General features: G+C 37.9%; 1 protein-coding gene across 1 annotated transcript in view; it reads left to right on the top strand.

Moving 5' to 3' along the window:
• LOC124421700 (protein lingerer-like) overlaps nt 1–20,000 on the top strand; it is a 55,444-nt gene that overhangs the window by 35,311 nt on the left and 133 nt on the right. The window contains exons 4-11 of the mRNA XM_046957184.1: nt 8,912–9,168; nt 14,569–14,654; nt 14,992–15,142; nt 15,200–15,364; nt 16,803–16,883; nt 17,382–17,612; nt 18,397–18,492; nt 19,444–20,000. The exon at nt 19,444–20,000 is cut by the window's right edge and continues 133 nt beyond it. Of these exons, the coding sequence (XP_046813140.1) occupies nt 8,912–9,168; nt 14,569–14,654; nt 14,992–15,142; nt 15,200–15,364; nt 16,803–16,883; nt 17,382–17,612; nt 18,397–18,492; nt 19,444–19,763 (1,387 nt within the window). The 3' untranslated portion in view covers nt 19,764–20,000. The remainder of the gene's footprint in view (nt 1–8,911; nt 9,169–14,568; nt 14,655–14,991; nt 15,143–15,199; nt 15,365–16,802; nt 16,884–17,381; nt 17,613–18,396; nt 18,493–19,443) is intronic.

The raw sequence follows: 20,000 nt of genomic DNA, 5'->3' as shown, positions 1-20,000 counted from the left end.
CCCTCAAAAGATTAAGAAGACACCGACACTGTTAGGCTATGAGTTCGGGAATTGACCAAAACTTGTGTCCGAAATTTCTACCGTGCGTTCCGTATGATCCCATCCTCTACGAGATAGGAATGTTAATTTCAAAAAGAAAGAAAGAAAGAGAGAGAGAGAGAGAGAGAGAGAGAACAAGAGAGTGAGTTTTCATGTATTCTTTAAGATCTTTTTCTAAATTTAAATAAGTAATAACTTTCACTGACGTTTTTATTTTACTTAAATTTAATAAAAATGTAATATCGTGATATCACATTGGTTATCATTTATCAAGATGAAAATATTCGTAGATTCAAATAATTCAAGCGAACATTGAACGTTGAAAAAAGAAAAAATTGAATTTTTTCGATTAATTAAAATATTTGAAAAAAAGAAAAAAAAGAAGAAGAAAGAAATAGTCTCATAAAGAAACATTATAAACTTACGTCAGGAATATAATGAAATAAGCTTCAAAATAAATAAAATTATCTCGTTAATAGATAAAAGTTAATAAATAGGATTGTTAATAAATAAAAAAAAAGAAGACACAAAAGAGATCGCGATAGAACGGATTTTCGTTCGAACGAATTTTCAAATTATTTATAAGAATTAATGAAAGACAATACAAGTAGATGGAAACGGTAAACCATCTTGGTAGTTGTGCAGTAAGTCGATGATATAACTTTTGTTCGAGAATCAGCACGAAGAGAAGGACTCAAAGAGTACCTTGGTACATTACAAACTCACTCTCTGTCTTTCTCTATTCTCTTCAAAGAGAAACGGAGAAGAAAAGCAAGAGAGACAGACAGAGACAGAGAGAAAGAGAAAGAGAGAAAGAGAGAGGTGGTGGAATATCAGGATACACCTTTTCCAGGCATTGTGCTCCTCTGAAGGGCGTACAATAGCCATGGACCAAGTCCCGTATTGTGTCTACGGTGCGACGGAACGGTTCTCGCTCTCTTCTTCTACTCCTTCTCTCTCACCCTCTCTCTCTCTCTCTCGCTCTGACATTCACTTTGTAGCTTTACACCCACTACTCATCTCTATCTCTTTCTCTCTCTCTCTCTCTCTCTTACTCCTTAGTCTCTTGACTCTCCAGTTAACGAGTAAGAGAAAGAGCAAGAAAGCGAGAGAGAGAGAGAGAGAGAGAGAGAAAGAGAGAGAGAAAGGAATTCCGTTCTAGAGTTATATTCTCGCGTAGTCCATAGTTCGCAGCATCTGCCTTGGTGGTGACTAAATCCTCCGAAAATCCCCATTGAATTCATCCTCGACGATTCTCCGTGGTGGCCCATATAATGGCCTGTAATAACTTTAAAGCCCGATATTATAACGCGCGAATAAATCTACTCGACGATAGACCTGTCGTCGTTGATTAGCGAAAAATAGGGTGGGTGGGTTGGACGTGGATTAGTTGGGGAGATGGGGAGAAAGGAGAGGATAGAAGAGTGATACGATTATTAACGTGTCATCGAATCGTACTAATTCGACCGAATATATCGACCTACATAAATAATACGTTAGTACATAGATACATTCAATATATATATATATATATATATATATATATATATATATATATATATATATATAAGGTATACGTATGTATGTATGTAGGTACGTACGTACGTATTTTATCGCGTATAGTGTATATTACGTGGGTATACTGACGTCAAGAAGAAAGGCGAGTTCCCGTTACGCTCTAAGGACACACCTTTCGAAAGCGGAGCGTATAAATGGCGATTAAATCCGAAGAAATTAAGACCAACTGGTGTATTTCGGGGAGAAAATTTAAATCCTCTTCTAACAGCGACTGAAATCTCCTATTTCTCCTTTCATTTTCTCCCTATCTCTATCTTTCTACTTACTATCTTCCTCTCTCTCTCTCTCTCTCTCTCCCTCCCTCCCTCTCCCTTCTCTCTCTCTCTCTCTCTCTCTCTCTCTCTCTCTCTCTCTCTCTCTCTCTCTCTCTCTCTTTCCCTTGGAGAAAGCATAGCGTTGAGAAATGCGATAAAGTTCGCGTAGAGGTAATTTGAGTATAAAGTTTTATTCGCAATAATTTAGTTCGAAGGGAGGGGTGAAAGAGAGAGAGAGAGAGAGGGAAAGAATGAGGGTGGAAGGGTAGTAGTGGTAGAAGAAGAGGGTGGCAAACAGGGACGAACGTAGGTAACTCTACCTATGTATATAACTATATGTACTATATAGTTTACATGAACATATATATATATATATAAAAGTAGTATATAGAAACATAGAGGTGTGCTGCTCGCCTTCGCGTTCTTCCCTCCGTGAAGCAGCGCACGAGAAGAGGAGCGCAGAAGCGCGGGTCATATATTTGATGGGATACTTGGCATAAAGTCGCGCATAAAAGTAATGCCAACATTAAAGTTTGTGGTTCCAGAGCCATGCCACTGGCGTATCCTCCTCCTCGTCCTCCTCATCGTCGTCTTCGTCGTCGTCTTCGTCGTCGTCGTCGTCGTCGTCGTCTTCGTCGTCGTCGTCGTCGTCGTCGTCTTCGTCGTCGTCGTCGTCGTCGTCGTCGTCGTCGTCGTCGTCGTCGTCTTCGTCGTCGTCGTCGTCGTCTCCGTGCAGCCACCATCGTAGTGATGCTTTTTAAAACGTGAGCTTCTCGCGTTTGTTCGTCGAACGAATGAACGAACGAACGAACTACCATTTCGTACCTATGCTCTTTCATCGTTATATTCGTCGAGAGTAAAAACCTAAGTGTTCGTGGAAAGAGAGAGAGAGAGAAAAAAAGAAAGAGAAAGAGAGAGAGAGAGAGAGAAGGAGAAAGAGAGAAAAGATAATTTATTGCCAGTATATAAGTATACGATTTCATGAGATTAAGAAAAATATGATCGAAGTAAAGAAAAAAGAGAATTAGAGGGATATAAACGGATTTTATAGAACTATTAGACTGGCTGATAATTAACGACGTAATTTCTATTATTTTCTATCTAAATAAACGATATTATTATAAAAAAAAAAATATTAATATTCTTTACTGAAAATTCTTTACAACATACATTTGTCGATAGTACAGTGTAATAGTACATAATATTCATAATGTACGTAGTATTCAATTTTTAATAAAAAAAAAAAAAAATATATATATATATATATATACACTAGTATTTATTTAGATATCGATATCAATCGAATAATATACGTAGTAATAATAGACTTACGTCCGGGTTTGTAATAGTATAGTATAGTATTGTATTATGTTGGTACAATTTACGGGGAAAAAGAAATATATCACTGTTTTTTATGTAAATATCTAATAATACAAATCCCGATATTAGTCATTGACCAATCTCAATAAAAATAGAATGTAAGAAAGAACGGAATAGTATATTGATTATGGAAAATATAATTCAGTAAGGATAAAATAATAATAAACGTATATGATCGACGCAAGAAAGATCTAATAGTACAATATGAAAAACTGCGTGGGGGGAGGATCTAAAAATAATATTTATGTTATATCTCTCTTTCTCTCTCTCTCTCTCTCCTCTGTCTTTCTCTCTTGCAACGACCCAATAAAGTTCAAATATAAACAAATATCATAACACAAAGATTTAATGATTAGAATAAGCTATATACATACCACGAACTAATGATATAAAATAAAATGTATGTGAACATCTGAAAATAATATTTATCTTATATATATATATATATATATATATATTTCTCTCCCCCTCTCTCTCTCTCTCTCTCTCTCTCTCTCTCTCTCTCTCTCTCTCTCTCTCTCTCTCTCTCTCTCTCTCTCTCTCTCTCTCTCTCTCTCTCTCTCTCTCTCTCTCTCTCTCTCTCTCTCTCTCTCTCTCTCAATCGTTCTCTCTATCTTTCAAAGTTATCGTTCGATGGATCGACTTGGCCTCAGTCCCGATAAAGTAACGCGACGATATCGACGTAACATTGGAATACGAGCGGATACGAGCTTGGTATATAGTACGACCGACCGGTGATTTAAATCAACATTCGGAGTCGTTTAAAAACGGCGACATCGAAAATGGCTTCTAGAAATGGATACTCCCAAGGTAAATCGTATCTCTCGTCGTCTCGTATAGTTGAAATAATAACCGATAAAGTACAAACATAGATAATACTACAACGTAGAAATCGTTTTAACTATTTCTCATTCGTATCCTCCGTGTCTCGTTAATATTTTATATATATATATATATATATATATATATATATATATATATATATATGTATATCTCGTCACAATTTTGAGAAAGACATAAAAATTAAAAGAAATAAATAAAAACGCGCGCGCGCCTGTGCACAAACACATGCACAAAGAAAAAAAGAAGAAGTAGAAATGGAAGTAAAAGTAGAAGAAGAAAAGATAAGAAGATCAGAGGGGTGGATCCAAACATTCAAAGGCAACTCGAAGAGTTTACTACGAGTGGCCATTTGGGAACGATCGGTTGGCGCCAGGGGAGGCATAGCTTCTTCCTCACAATCCCCTCCCCCTCCACGTGGCACACCCCCCGACACGCTTCACCCTCATAATTCTACTATTCGTCCTTCTAGCTTACTACAATAGGCAGAACACATACGATTTTCCATGAATTGTCTTTAATCGTCACAAATCCGTCTTCATAAGTTATTTTAATACGTGAGGTTCGAGATATTTCTCATTGAAATGTCACCACCTTTGTGACATGATTTTTGGGAGGTGGGGGGAGGGGTGGGTGGCGGATTTCTTGTTCTGTTTTTCTTTTCTTCTGTTCTTTTTTATTTTCTTGAAAAAAAAAAAAAAAAAAAAAAAAAAAAAATAGAACAAAAAAGAAAAATAAAAAGGAAAAAGAATATACCATTTTCTTTGTCTCATCCTTTTTCTTTTTCTTTCCTTTTTTCTTCCTTTTTTTTTCGTTTCTAAAGAGAAACAAAAAAAAAGAAACTTTTCTCATTCGGATTTTTTAATGCGAAATAAACGATCGCGCTATTGTACGTACTTCGTCGTCGTATAACGGGGAAATAAAAGAAGAAAAAGATGGAAGAAAGGAAAGAAAAAAGAAGAAAAAAAGAAAAGAAAAAGGAAGGAAACAAATAAAAGGGATAAAGTAGGTTTTCGTACTCGACAACGTTCGGTTCTATTTGTTACTAAGAAAAAAAAAAAAAAAAAAAAAAAAAAAAAAGAAAAGATATAGGAGATACTTAGAAGACGTTTATTTGTCCGTTTGCCACGAGATCCGGAACGCGTCACTTGTCGCCGAATAAAATTGAACTCGATTAAAGTCGTGGCTTGTTCCCTCTCGTGACTCCGAATTTTCTCTTTCTCTACGAAAACGAGAGAGATAGAGATAGAGATAGATAGAGATAGAGATAGAGATAGAGAGAGAGAGAGAGAGAGAGAGAGAGAGAGAGAGAGAGAAAGCATTAAAGTGCACGGAATTCGACTAGGAATCCTGAAGCAAGGTGCAACGTTACGGGCCATAGACCGCAACAGGGGCGTAGATAAAACCACGAGAGGGTGGTCCGTACGGAACGGAGACACTCAATGATTAGATGAAGTGCAAGAGGGTTGGAAAAAGAGAAGGATAGAGAGAGAAAGAGAAGAAGAGAATACATACGTATGAGAGAAAGAAAGAGAGAGAGAAGAAAATCCTAGTCTTTCCTCTACGTTCATTTCCATCTCTCTCTCTCTCTCTCTCTCTCTCTCTCTCTCTCTCTTTTATGTTCTCCACCATTCTCTTCTCGATTTTCTTGACAAGCAGCAGCCATAAAAGAACCCTTCGGTCCTTCCTTATATTCGCGAATCCGACTTTTCACGTCGATCGATATCCTCATCTGTTTCGTTCGAGATAGATATGTACGGAAATAAAAGGAAAGGTAAGAAAAATGAAAAGAAAAGAAAAGAAAATTCATTTTGGAATCTCGGTTAGATCATTCCATGGCACGCAGCTCTAATTAACGAGCGAGCATGTTACTAAGTGTTAGTAATAATAATGGCGATGGTTGCAATGATGGCGATGATGGTGATGGTGTGTTATGGCGATGGTAATAGTGACGGCACGAGCTCGAAGAAACGTTACTTTGAAGAAGAAAACACGATTGTTTATTCCTTCCTTCGAAGAGTCTCGCTTCCTCGGCAACACTGATAAAATCTCTGACTGTTACGTGAAACGGGCCGACGAGTCGTTGCACTTAATTAAATTGCCGATTATGCTCGTTATACGTAAAATACGTATAACTAGCCGCGCGAGAATGCCCGGACTCGTTATACATACGTAGTACTTATTTACTTACTTATCTATATATGTGTACATACGTATACACGTTCCCTAAATACGTATACGTAAGGTAACTTCTATTTACTCGTAGTTACATTTCTATAAGTTTCGCGGAAGACACGCGCCACGATTTTCATCGCGAGCGAAATACGAAATGCCTAACGATTTCACCGCGGAAGACGTGGTTGGAGACTTTGTGCAAGAAATCATGATTGATTTTTAACACAATATATATATATATATATATATGTAATGCATACTTGCGATTTTAAAAGACGAATAAACGTATTATTTCTAAACCTCTGAATTTTTCTTTTCTCTTCTTCTTTTCTTATCTTTTCATTTTCATTTTCTTTTAATCAAAAATTTCTATCAATGTAAAAGTTACATATATATATATATATATATATATATAATACTCGTTAGTAAATAATAATTATTCGTATAAAGAATATAAATGTCGAACGTGTTAAATATCTATTATTATCATTTCGTAATAATTCAAGCTCGTTTTCTTTCTGCATAACAACGTTTGATACCTTCTAATCACCCTAGAGCCTAACCTTGATAAGGATCGCTGCTAATTGTTGCGAATTGGCGAAGGTGGCGAACGAACGAGGGAGTTCGGGCAACAGGTGTCCTCTGATTGATCGCCGTTACTCGCACCCTCACGATTACCTAGCCCACAAACACATCCACGACAGAAACGAAGGACTTAATGTCGATCCATTACGAACTGGCCCATCCCGGTGCGGATTCGTTGACCCACCACCGTTGACTAAACCCGTTGCAAAATGAGACGAAAAGAGAAAATGGAGCTGGTAATGCGATTCCATTGAACGTATCGATGTCTCTCAGGACGCATTGAACTTTTTTTTTTTCTTTTTCTTTTTTTTTCCTTTTTTTCTTTTTTTCATCGACAATTTTTAACCGAAGCAAATAGATTTAGTTCTACTATTTTATTTCTTCGAATTCTAAAATATATATATTCTTCGATCGTATTAACGTATAAAATTAATACTAAATTAATACGTTGAAATATCGTTCTATCTATTTTCGAAAATGCATTGTTAAAATTCATTATAGAATCTATAAACTACGTTACATTGGAAATTATTTATGAGATTAATAAAAAAAAATTTTCTTTTTTCAACATAAGTCAATGCGTAATAAAATGAGCTAACTATAAATACAATACTTTTTCAATTAAAATAATAAATAATATCAATACAATTCAAGATTAAATATGTAATTATTTTATCGGCTAATTAAATAATAATAAAATATTCATAAAATTATTACGATTACTTAGGTATATCTATAAGATTATTATACATCAATGGGGATGACAAATGAAAATCTCTTTTAAAACGTTCGATGATGATAAATAAATAAATAAATATATATATATCGAGCGAATGAATAGATCTAAAAATAAGAAAAGAAAAAAGAAAAAGGAAAAAGGAAAAATAAAAAAGAGAAAAAAAAAATCATTAAACCCCGTTGATTTCCGTGTGTTAAGAGATGTATAAGGAAGGGCGAAAGGGCGTAGCCGTCGGTCGTTGGCGCCTCGTATGAACTTCTTCCGCGAACCGAAACCGGTGTTGCGAGGAGCAGCACGCGGCGAGATTAACGGCGCTGCCGCGAATATTCACCGAGGTAATTGATACCGACGTCCAACCGGCTGACCATTCAAAGCGCACGCACGATATATCACGGATAATAAGCGCGGGTTGCATGCTCGAAGGAGAAGAAGCAAGTTAAAGGAGAAACGAGGGGGAGAGAACTGTTGCCTCGGCTACTTCTATCCTCTTTCGTTGTCTCCTCCTCCTCATCCTCTTCCTCCTCCTCCTTCTTCTTCTTTGAGTACCAAAGGCTTCCTCGAGAGTTCTTCTTCTCGTTTACGATTACACGCTGGTTCCGCAAAGTCACGTTTGCTATTCTACGTCCAAGAAACCCCGAGAGAGCTGTCAGGAACAATGCCGATACGTCGATAACATATCCCATCTACGATGTATACATACATATGTATCTAACTTGTTCCTTTCCAATAAGAAATAGACTTCCCATGAGAGAGAGAGAGAGAGAGAGAGAGAGAGAGAGAGAGAAAGAGAAAGGACAATAATCGAATCGTCTGATCGGTAATTAATCATCGTTTAGTCGAGAATTTATTTTTTGGATTTCTTGAATCCTCATCGTATGAGAAACAAAATCGACGTTAACGAGATCGAATGATGCCCGATATACACTCTATTATGAATATGCTAACGAACGTAAATGCTCTCGTAACAACAAATTTGAATAATATCAATTGTGTAAGAGGATGAACTTGTTGAATTATTTAAATTATCATTATACGATCTCTTTCCAGATTTCCTTAATAATAATTTCCGTAATAATAATTATTTGAATCCTTGTAATATGACTTTGAAATTGTTAAGATATCTCTTTGGAATCATCCTGTATAATATACATATATATATATATATATATATATATATATATATATTATTATATTATATTATATAACGTCTTTCGTGCGGCAAAGTTCTCTCGATGGTGCACGAGCGTAAAGTATTGAGTTATCGGGTTAAGAGTCGAACTGAACCTACCAAGAGTACCTACTGGCGACCTATTGTTCGCAGAATCGTGAGAAACAAGGCGGCAGAGAAGGCGAAGCACGCGCATCAGCAACAGCAGGCGCAGCAGCAGCAAGGTCAGCAACAAGGTCAGCCAGGATCAGGTGGTTCCGTGTCGGTGATAGCCCATGCACCTGCCACACCGGCGGGTCATCCTGCGGCCGCCGCTCCCAATGCCTACAGCATCAGTGGCATCCTCGGAATCCCCGCACACCATCAGGATCCAAACGGCAATAGTATCAAGAGAAAGCGAGCCGATGACGGTGAGTCATTCTGCTACTTATTTAAACCTTATCGTAAAACCTTCATTACCCTTTTAGATTTATTGAAAATCTACATTATTATCTTCTTCAAATTAAACTTCTACATATTTGAATCTCCAAATTGTTTCTCTTTTTTTCTCATTTTTTCCTTTATCTTTTTTTCTTTTTTTTTATTTCTCTCTTTTCTTTTTTTTTTTTTTTCTTTTTTCTTCATAATTAGAAACAACCGGTCAATTATATCAATGAAAAATATGATTAATTATAATTAAATAGACAATAATTCATTATTGCTTTTTTTTTTTTATATAACTAATTTTTTTTCTTTCTTTCTTTCTTTCTTTCTTTCTTTTCTTTTCTTTTTTTTTTTTTTTGTTTTTTTTTTTTCATATTTATGAGATCTCACTTGTTATCTAAACGTGAATCGGTATAATATAAAATAAGTGATACTATAAACTACGATACCAAGACGTATATACTTATGTATATACGTATTTTGAATTAACGATTCGAATTTATAACATTTTTATATAACTATTTATTTATAAGATAACTTATTATTAACTTAGACACAATATAATAGAAAATAAGCGATCCTCTAAATTAATGTATATATATATATATATATAACGTTGGTATATATCGTGTCTCTCTGATTAACGATCCCAATTAAATAAACCAAATATTCTAAATCTATTCTAGATCGAATCTGGTAACACTTATCAAGATAATCGAGATTCTTGGTAATAGTTTATTTTATTCTCTAGAAGCGATAACATCTCTTTAAGAAGGCGAGTATAGTGGCAAGGTGCCTGTACTCGACTGACTCTCTAAGCGAACGAATAAAACTGTTTTCGAGAAGGAAATAGAGAGAAGGAGAGAACGAGAGAAAGAGAGAGAGAGAGAAAGAGAGAGAAAGAGAGAGTGTAAGAGAGAAAGGGAGAAAAAGAGGGAGTACTTATTTACGAGCGATCGGGGTTACCGCGAGAGAGAAGGTTGTCGCGGCTCGAGTAAGATTAGCCACACACACGGCAAGGTTATCGGTCAAACGTCGTACAGCACGTGCTGCGATTCATTCTGCTGTCATTGCGTGAATAACGCGGCCCGAAATATTCCTGACACGTGCCGTACACACGTGACCTACGACGATGCGTTCGCGGAAGCAAAGAGAGCAGGAAAAAGAGAGAGAGAGAGAGAGAGAGAGAGAGAGAGAATACGTCGAATTTATAAACAATTCGTTATCCTTGATATAGTAAGGAGCAATAATTTTTTATTTCCTTTTTTTTCCTATCTACGCGTTAAAACCTTCGAATAATTCTATGAGAAACTCTCTTATCGTTACAACGGAGAAGTTATATTATTCGAAATAATATCGGACTGTTTCGAAATTAAAAAATACAAAAATTGTTTAATATATATGTATATATATATGTAAAAAAGTTATGACAAAAGACGCGTTATGTTTAATATTTGATAACAAGTGTGCGCTGTTTCTTTGCACGACTATTTTTTTTTTTTTCTTCCATTTTTCCTTTCCTTTTTTTTTTTTTTTTTGTTGTTGTCTCCATCCAGTTACAACCAGACGAATTATTTCGAATTAAATAATTTTCGGGGAAACATCGAAATGTCAGTTTTAACGTGTCCCGTTTCAATCTAATAAAAATTTTTTTTTTTTCGGAAAAAGCATAACGACGAAGAAGAATCATAACAAAATGCACGGACTTGAACGTATTCTACGAATGGATTATAAACGATGTTCTGAAGTTTCCTACATAGGTATATACATACATACATACATATATGCATACAGATATATATATATATATATATATGTATATATATATCGATTCGTACCAATGCACGAACCGCCACCGATGATACACGAGTAATTCGATATAATCGGATTACGCGAGCGACGGATGCGGTCGCAAAAGTGGTCGCGTCCGCGGCGAAAGCACTCAATGTTTTGCGGCCGCGGAGGGTGTACGTATTAGATTATAAACTTCACAGACCACAGCGGTTTCTATATCTCGACCCAACGACACATTAGTCTCCCTGTTTCTCTCCGGGGATATTATCGGCCGGTATACAACATACATACATATATACGTATATACGTATAATACATAGAAACACAGTGCCGGACCTCTTATCGTCGACTCTTTCGAAATCGTTCTATTCAATCACTTTTCACTTTGTCTCGTATAAATCAATTTCATTATCAACTAATTCACATCTCGAGTTACTACGAGATATTGTACTACACGACAGTGAATAATGTCTCATACATTATACTTAGTTATTTAATGCGAATTTTCTTCAAATAAATATTAATAGAAATTATTGTGCTACGTGAGTGTGTATTTGATAATAATAGAAGAAAAAAAGAAAAAAAGATATACAGCGTACTCTCTTGCAGTAGCAATAAAATATCTATAGGGCGTAATCTTTTTTTATACATTTTTTATCGAATGCTTTTATAAAGTAAAAAAAAAAAAAAAAAAAAAAAAAAAAAAGAAATATAAATGAACGCATGCATTTTGTTGATTTATTTATCTGATACGCATCCTGTAAATAAAAATCTACCAATCCTAGTTTCGACAAATTAAAAAAAAAAAAATATATATATATATACATACGATGAAATATCGAGCTTCGTGATTTAATGGCGATTTTATATATCTGTTAACAAATCGCTCCAGGATTGGTCTTTGATTTTAATAATATTTAATAGACGCATATAGAGAAAACAAATTGACAAAATATATACGTACATATTTATACACATATCTTAAGAAATATATATTGAAATTACTTTTAAAAAAAACATATATATATATATATTTTCTTTTTTTGAATCCAAAAAAATTTTTTTTAAATTAAAAAGAAAAAAAAGGAAAGGTCAAAAAAATCTACATAAGTACATACGTATACGTACTGTGGATCCGTAGATACGAACTATTCGAAAATCTTACATGGAAAGAAATTATTTATACTCGAGACGATCGAAGACTATCCCGCCGCCGAGGTTTCGGTTCTGTAGCTTATTACGAATTTACGAAGAACCTCTCGAGGGAAGCATTGCAATCTATTGGGGCTGTTTGTTGTCGCGTTACATCTGCGCGCTTTTCGCCCTACGTAGAATTCCAAAGGCCGTCCGTATCCCACCCTACATAGCACGTTATATACGCATATACGTATAAACATGTACATACGTATATACATATACAAACATATATATATATATATATATATATATATATATATATATATATATATACAGATAGATATATGTATATAAAGATGTACACACACGATTGGTTGTGAACGACAAAGTTAGAGGGGACTCGCAACGGGACCAGATTCACCCCAAAGTCCATTATTACCCGTGTATTGTATTGCTTAACATTGACTCAATTGCTTTCGAATAACGTGCTTGCTCGCTCGCGAGTTCTTCTCTAGTTGCCCTCACGAGCATCAATCGAATCATTCGATTTACTGCTCTTTTTTTCTTCTCTCTCTCTCTCGCTCTTTTTCTGTCTCTCTGTCTTTTTCTCTCATGAATTGCCATCAGGAACAAAAAAAATAAAGAAAAAGGGGGACAGTATGCATTTTGACCTTACTATTGAACGACTCGTAACTTGTGTCATTTTGGGACATCGGTCAATTCGAAACAGAGAGAGAAGGAAAGGAAAAAAGAAAAAGAGAGAGAGGAAGAGAGAGAGAGAGAGAGAGAGAGAGAGAGAGGGTGAATGACTATAAAAATTTGCATTAATCGTTTTTCCATCTCCTATATATAGATATATATATATACACTTATTCGTTATGAAGTTTCATAGGGTCATTTTTGAACAAATGATATTTTTTCAATATCGAACAAATAGAATATTAGAAATAAATCGTTAAATTATTACACGAAGTAACGTTTAGAAATAATATTCGGACGGATTGACGAATCGACACGATCGTGATTAAGAGTGAACTTGAATAAGATATCACGTGCATGATCGAAAGTAATAAACATATAGCGAAACGATCGGTATTCATTGGTAATCCTTACGGATAACAACGATAACGAAAGTGCATAGTGAAATAGATCATTGCCATCAAAACAAAAGGTTGACTCGTTCCGGCAGGGAGAAAAGTGGAAATCCCAGAACGGTAACGCGGTGTACGAGTGGCAATAACCGAGGGAAATCCACGTAGAAAGATAGAAAGAGAGAGAGAGAGAGAGAGAGAGAGAGGTAACTTTAGGTTGTGAGGGTGGATTAACTCGGCCGATCGAATCGTAAAATTCAAGCAAGTGCCATGGAAAAGAGAGTTGGAGGTGGTATTCGCGTGCAGAAGGAAGAAAGAAAGAGAGAGAGAGAGAGAGAGAGAGAAATATAGAGTAAAAGTAAATGTGTACAAACATATATTGGTGTAGGTGTAAGTACGTATTCGGTAGATGGTAGTCTCACGTTTGAAACGGGGCTTTTATAGCGGTCCAGGAACGAATCCTGCCGGTCGAATGGTCGAGACCGGCCGGACAATCACAACTTGACAGGGAGGTTTAACGAGCCCTATGCTAGGCACCACCAAGCCCATCCTACCTCGTCTCTCCTACCCTCGGATGGTCATTTAATTATTCGAGATACCCCGTACGTTGGACCTCCACGTCTACTACATTGTGGAACACTGTCCATACCTTCACACACATCCCCTTTCGCGGCTTTCGTTCTACGGCGGACTCGTTCGGACCAACCGAAAGGGTTGTAGAGTAAAGGGGGTGGTAGTAGAGAGAGAGAGATAGAAAGAGTCGAGTGACCAACACATAAAATACGTAGACATGCCTATATATGATAGTACGTGTGTACGTATGTAGATATATATGTATGTATGTATGTGGGGGTTGCGTCGTCGTCGTCCCACGTGTCCCGTGTTTCTATATTAAAGCGACGCGGGATGGCCGGGAGATAATAAAGACATATAATGGAATCGAAATTGTTTCTCTATCTATCAATGCCATACATCGTCTCTCTTCGCGAGAAACGCCGGTCGAGCATTCGCGGCCAGAGCGACAGATTCAATTTAGTTTCGAGGGCCAGCTTTAATTCCCCGTCTTGATATGCAGCTGGCTAATACGACGAGATGATCGACTAGAGATCAATTCTCTTTCTCTCTCTCTCTCTCTCTCTCTCTCTCTCTCTCTCTCTCTCTATCTATCTCTCTCTTTTCCTATGAAAAACAATTTCTCCGTTGTTCTGGTTGAATGTCAGAAACATCCTCGAACGTCGCGAAGTATACGTATATACGTACACGTACAAATACACATACATACACACACACACACATACACACACAAATTAGGTAAAGAATCTCTTAGAAACGTTCGCCATTCTCATTCAAAAGTTTTCATTGCAGACGACAATCGTGACTTGGGCGATCATCCGGAGGACGACTTGAAGAGACAGCGAAGTAACTACAACGGCGACCAACTCTACTCGAACGTGAGTGAACGAAGGAAATCAGTTTTTCTACTTGATCTTGAATCTCCCCTACCCGGCCTTCCTTTCTCCCTCTCATTCTCCCAATAGACACAAACGAATATACGTACTTACTTACTTACTTACTTACTTACTTGCTTACTTACTTACTTACTTACTTACTTACTTACTTACTTACTTACCCAACCAACCAAACTTCGTACAGTTTACACACAGTAGACCAAAAAAAACAAAAAAAAAAAAAAAAAGAAAAAAAAGGAAAAGAGAGAAAGAAAAAGGGAAAAAAGAGAAGAAAACTAAAACTCGTGATCTTCTTCTACTTCTTCCATTCTGTTCGCAGCTGTGGTCGAGTAAATGGAGCATCAAGGACGAACACAAGCTCCTGAACGAGCTTGGTGGAGGAGGCGGAGGTGGCGGTGGAGGCGGTGGCGGTGGCGGCGGCGGCGGCGGCGGGGGAGGCGGTGGTGGCGGTGGCGGCGGCGGAGGTGGTGGTGCGAATGGTACGACGAACGCAGGTGGTGGAGGAGCTGCTGGTGCCGGTGGCGGAGGTGGCGGAGGTGCAGGAGGCGGTGGTGCCTACTATGAGCATGCCGGATTCCCCGGGAACGCGATTGCCACCTCCGCCGAGCTCTACGACTCCCTGGGCACCATCAGTACGATGACGCAGGCGCAAACGCCACATCTCTATACCCCGCCCATAGGGGGCACCATAGGTGAGAGAGAAAGCGAATCTACCCTCTCTACTTCTATCTATCTATCTCTCTCTCACTCTCTCACTCTCTCACTCTCTGTCTCTTTCTCTATATTTTTCTTTATCTCTCTCTTTCTCTCGCTCTTTCTATCTCATTCTGTCTCCCTCTCGCTTACTTCGACCAACCCTCGTAAGCCACGAAATCCTGGATAGTGTGTATACCGCAACCCCTTATACGTGTATATAATACGTCTCTACGCCATGAACCCACTTCATCCCCTCCCTTATTCTCTTTTACTCTTTCTCCCTTTACTACATCCACCTATATACGCGTTCATCGCGCTGTTCTCTTACTACGTTTCCATCCTCTTCTCTCCTTTCTCCTTCCATTCCTCCTCCTCCTCTCATTCCCCGTACGCTTATTATTGCGGCTTACGTCTTGCTTTGCATACCCATATCGGCTAAATACATGGCTTTAATAATGCATGAGTTGTGCCGAGGAACGGCGGCAACGGCCGAAGAGGTGGCGGAAGGCTTCACTCGGTGGTTCTTTCGGAATTTTCAACCTTCGGGGAATTTCTCTTCTTCTCTTTCTATCCTTCTCTCTCTCTCTCTCTCTCTCTTTTTCTCTCCTGCTCGCTCTTTGCTCCCAGCTTTTACAGGGAACATCTCATTCTTCTTCTACTTTTTCGTATTTTATTTCTCTCTCTCTCTCTCTCTCTCTCTCTCTCTTTCTCTCTCTCTTTCTGTCTTTCTCTATCCTTTTTCTCAGTCTATCGACCATCCCTCTTCGTATCATCATGTTCAAGCTCTCACCATCTTTCTCTCTTTCGTTCTCTTCAAAAACGACGGTCGATCAACAGCAGAACGTATACCTATCTATATCTGTCTATATATATATATTTTATTTACATAAATACCAATCTATGTTGTACCCACGCGTGAAAAAGATATCGCGTGGACTTTTCTGTAATGGTCGAGGACGAGTTTACTTTCGCTCATCGAGTGGCAACATGTTGCAAGTAACTCGGTCAGAATTGCACGACGAATTCATTCGGTTTATCCATTGCTGTTGCTGTTCTATTCTTTACCAACGTTGATGCCGATGCTGATACTGATACCGATGCTTTCGCGGAATGGACGAAGCGAGCCGTGTAACGGCCGATTCATCTCATGAAATTCAATGGGAGAATCTTTTTACGGATTTTCGAAGAAATTCTCTTTGGGTTAGGGATGGCCAACGAAGAAAGCTGGCCCAAGTCTTAAGTGACTCGTCGTAGTTGTTAAAGATGCCATTTTGGGAAAAGTATTAAAATAAACGGATCTTAGATTAACTGATTGATGATAATAGTAATAATAATAATAATAAATCACGTTATTAAGAAAACACGTTCCGCTTTGATCGATCGATAACGACATGAGAATTGGAATAACGGAAAACTGGGGATCCCTTAATACAGCAGGTGGTACTTTGACGCCGCTCGCTCCACTGACGATGCAAGCATTGGATGGGGCTAACATGTCTCCTTACCACGCCACCGGTGAGTTCGCCACCTCTTTAGTTCTGTTTATATTCTTTTTGTTCTTTTTTTTTTTTTCTTCGTCTACAATTTGTTGCCTGCTCGTGTACGCTCGTAAGTACGCTGAGCCTTAAAGGTATTATTTATATTTCAAGCCTGAACACGTGGCTTTTCCAATACGTTCAAGTTCTATCGATGTACGATTGTGCATTTTATTCATTATTACGTTATATCCTATTCCAAATCACATAATCGATTTCCTTTGAAATCTTTACGTTTGTCTATTCCTTTCTTTTGAAATGAACAGATTTCTTTTAATCGTTATCCTATCCACCGCCTATTCCCATCCTCCCGTAACCCTCATCAATCTTCCAAAGATCAAAATTCCAATGTGACTTCCAAAATAATAAATTCAACCCCGTAACGGGGTAGAAGAGTTGAATAAAGCTTTAGACGTAAGGCGCTGATCGTTAGCTAGTGCTTGACTCGAATGTCGTGTTGTGTTGTGCATGGCCATAGCAGAGAGCGGTACCGTCGCAGTCTCGTACGTAGGGGTTGGGGCCGGCGGGGGCGAGCAGAGTCCACCGATTTCCTTGCAGAACGAGACGAACGCCACCCCCGCGGCCCCCAACACCCCGGGAGGGGATCCCGGACTCACGGTCTTGCAGCCGCCAGTTTCTCAGCCTCAGGTAGCCTCTGCGATACCACCGTACTCGACGATGCTTCCAAGTTTCGGACATTATGCCACCGGTGAGTATACGAATGAGCGTGCGGCGAACGAGACCATTGACCTTGGGTAAAAGACCCTCCGAAGGTCGAATCACGTGACCGCAACGCATTCAACCGGATGATAAGTCAAGGATTATAAGGTTGACGTGATCCCTGACTTACCGACCGACGAATCGCGACTTATAACCCTTTCAAGGATGAGTCGATAACGCGTACGACAAACCCTTCGTTCAACGGATGGTAAATGATCGAATTTTATCGCATACCCTCGACGTTACATATTACCGACTGAAATAATTGAAAAAAAAAAAAAAAAAACAAAAAAGGAAAAAAAAAAAGAAAAAGGAAGAAAAAGAAAAAGAAAAAAGCAAACAGTAAGAAATATTTTCACCACTCGAAATCGCTTTTTTTACATTCGCAAAATTAGATTAAATATAGTGTACGCTTATGGCTGTTATTGACACACGACACACAACGTTCACATACGCGATAAACACGTTTGTTTTATGTATCTCTGTTTGTTTGTAAATGTAAAAGTTGTGCACATAGAACGAGAATCAATTCGTTTGTTTGATAGTCTTCTTCGATGAATTGGATGGAGGAGGAGAAGGAGGAGATGGAGCTGATCGTCTCGTTAATGATTAAATGTAGAAAACGTTTTGATATTCTTCTTTTCTTTTCTTCTTTTTTTTTCTTTCTTTTCTTTGTTTTTTCTTTTTTTTTTTTTTTTTTTTTTTTTTTTACGAAAAGAGATATCACCACGAATGATATTTAATATACGAATATCGAATGTCTCTGTTCACAGGTGGTGGCGATTACGCGTACAGCGCCGCGTATTCTCAATATTCGAGTGCACCGTACAGTGGATATGGCTATGGAGCAGCGACAAGCGGGTTGCTCAGTAAGTAAACAGTGAGTATGAGTACCGATTAGCATAGGGTCAACGAAATATTCAAGAATTAAGAGAAAAAAAAAAAAAAAAAAAGAAAAAGAAAAACAGAAAAAACAAACAAATAAACAAAGGAAAATGAACGTACATAGGCGTAACATAAACGCGTGGAAAATAGATTTATCATTTGTGCGAGAAGAAAATTTATAAAAGACGATCGTCATATCGAATTCTACGATCGAATTAATTCGTATCTCTTTTGCAAAGATCATTGTCGTTTAATAATGAAAAAATGAAAATGACATAAATCTCATAGCGATTGTATTTCATGTCCGGTAGAAATTAACGATGAATTTTTTTTCGTTCTTAAATAAAAAAAAAAAAAGAAAGAAAGAAAAAACAACAACAACAACAACAACAACAACAACAACAACAACTTCTTCGACGTAGAATCAAACACACAATAGACAATCGTACCACATTATGTAAACCCCAATTAAACCCACCCATCCATCCCCCTTCCCCGTTTCATGATACTCGATTAATTACAATTTGTCGTCCGATAGATCGGATCGCGTAAGATCGGATCTATCTTGATATCATTGAAATAAAAAAATCCATTGTCCGTCGTTAAAATAACGTAAAATGAAGAATACGTAAAATTATTAGATACGATAGATAATCTCGATAACGTGAACGGCATTAATCTCGTCGATTCGAACGCGTAATTATCGAATTATTAAAAATGGAAAAAAAAAAAAAAAACCAAAAACCAAAAAAAAAGAAAAAAAAAAAGAAAAAGAAAAACCGCACAGAAAAAGAATTCGATCGAGACCGAATGATTTCGTTGGACACGATGATTAGTTGAGACGTGACGATCGATATAATTATAAACTGATAGAAATTTAATGATAATAAAATGATTAAAGATCATCTGAAAATTTTTCTATTCAAATAATATAGATTCCACGTACTACTATTGCAACGGGGATACGCTGGCGTCTTCCCAAAACAATTCGCAAGCGGCCGGCGCGTGCAACAATAATGGCGGCGGCGGCGGCGGCGGCGGTGGTGGTGGTGGCATTGGAGGTGGTGGCGGAGGTGGAGGTGGTATCGGAGGTGGTGGTGGTGGCGGTGGAGCAGATAGCAACACGGACGTGGCTAGTCGTTCGCCTCTTGCAGCCACCAGAGCAAGTAGCGGTGCGAGTGCGGCATCACCGACTGGTAGCGCCTGTACCAAACCAGATCATGCCTCTACACCGACCGACCTATACTTGGCTTGATCGGTAAAAGTCTCACGTGATACCAATGTGTAAGGACCGATCGGCAATAACGGACGCCATATCATTGGAGGGAAAAAGAACGAAAAAAAAAAAAACACAAAAAAAGAAAAATGAGAAAAAAAAAAACAAAGAAAGAAACTCAAAGAAAACGGTCCTATCGACCTCTATGATCTCCTCGACGAGTTTACACGGCGAGAACGACGAACGAGGGATACGAAATGAGGATGAGGGATTACG

Source organism: Vespa crabro, chromosome 2 (assembly GCF_910589235.1).
Source record: "Vespa crabro chromosome 2, iyVesCrab1.2, whole genome shotgun sequence".
Classification (NCBI taxonomy): domain Eukaryota; kingdom Metazoa; phylum Arthropoda; class Insecta; order Hymenoptera; family Vespidae; genus Vespa; species Vespa crabro.
Note: the sequence above shows the minus strand (reverse complement) of the source record. Positions and strands in the feature narration are given on the sequence as shown.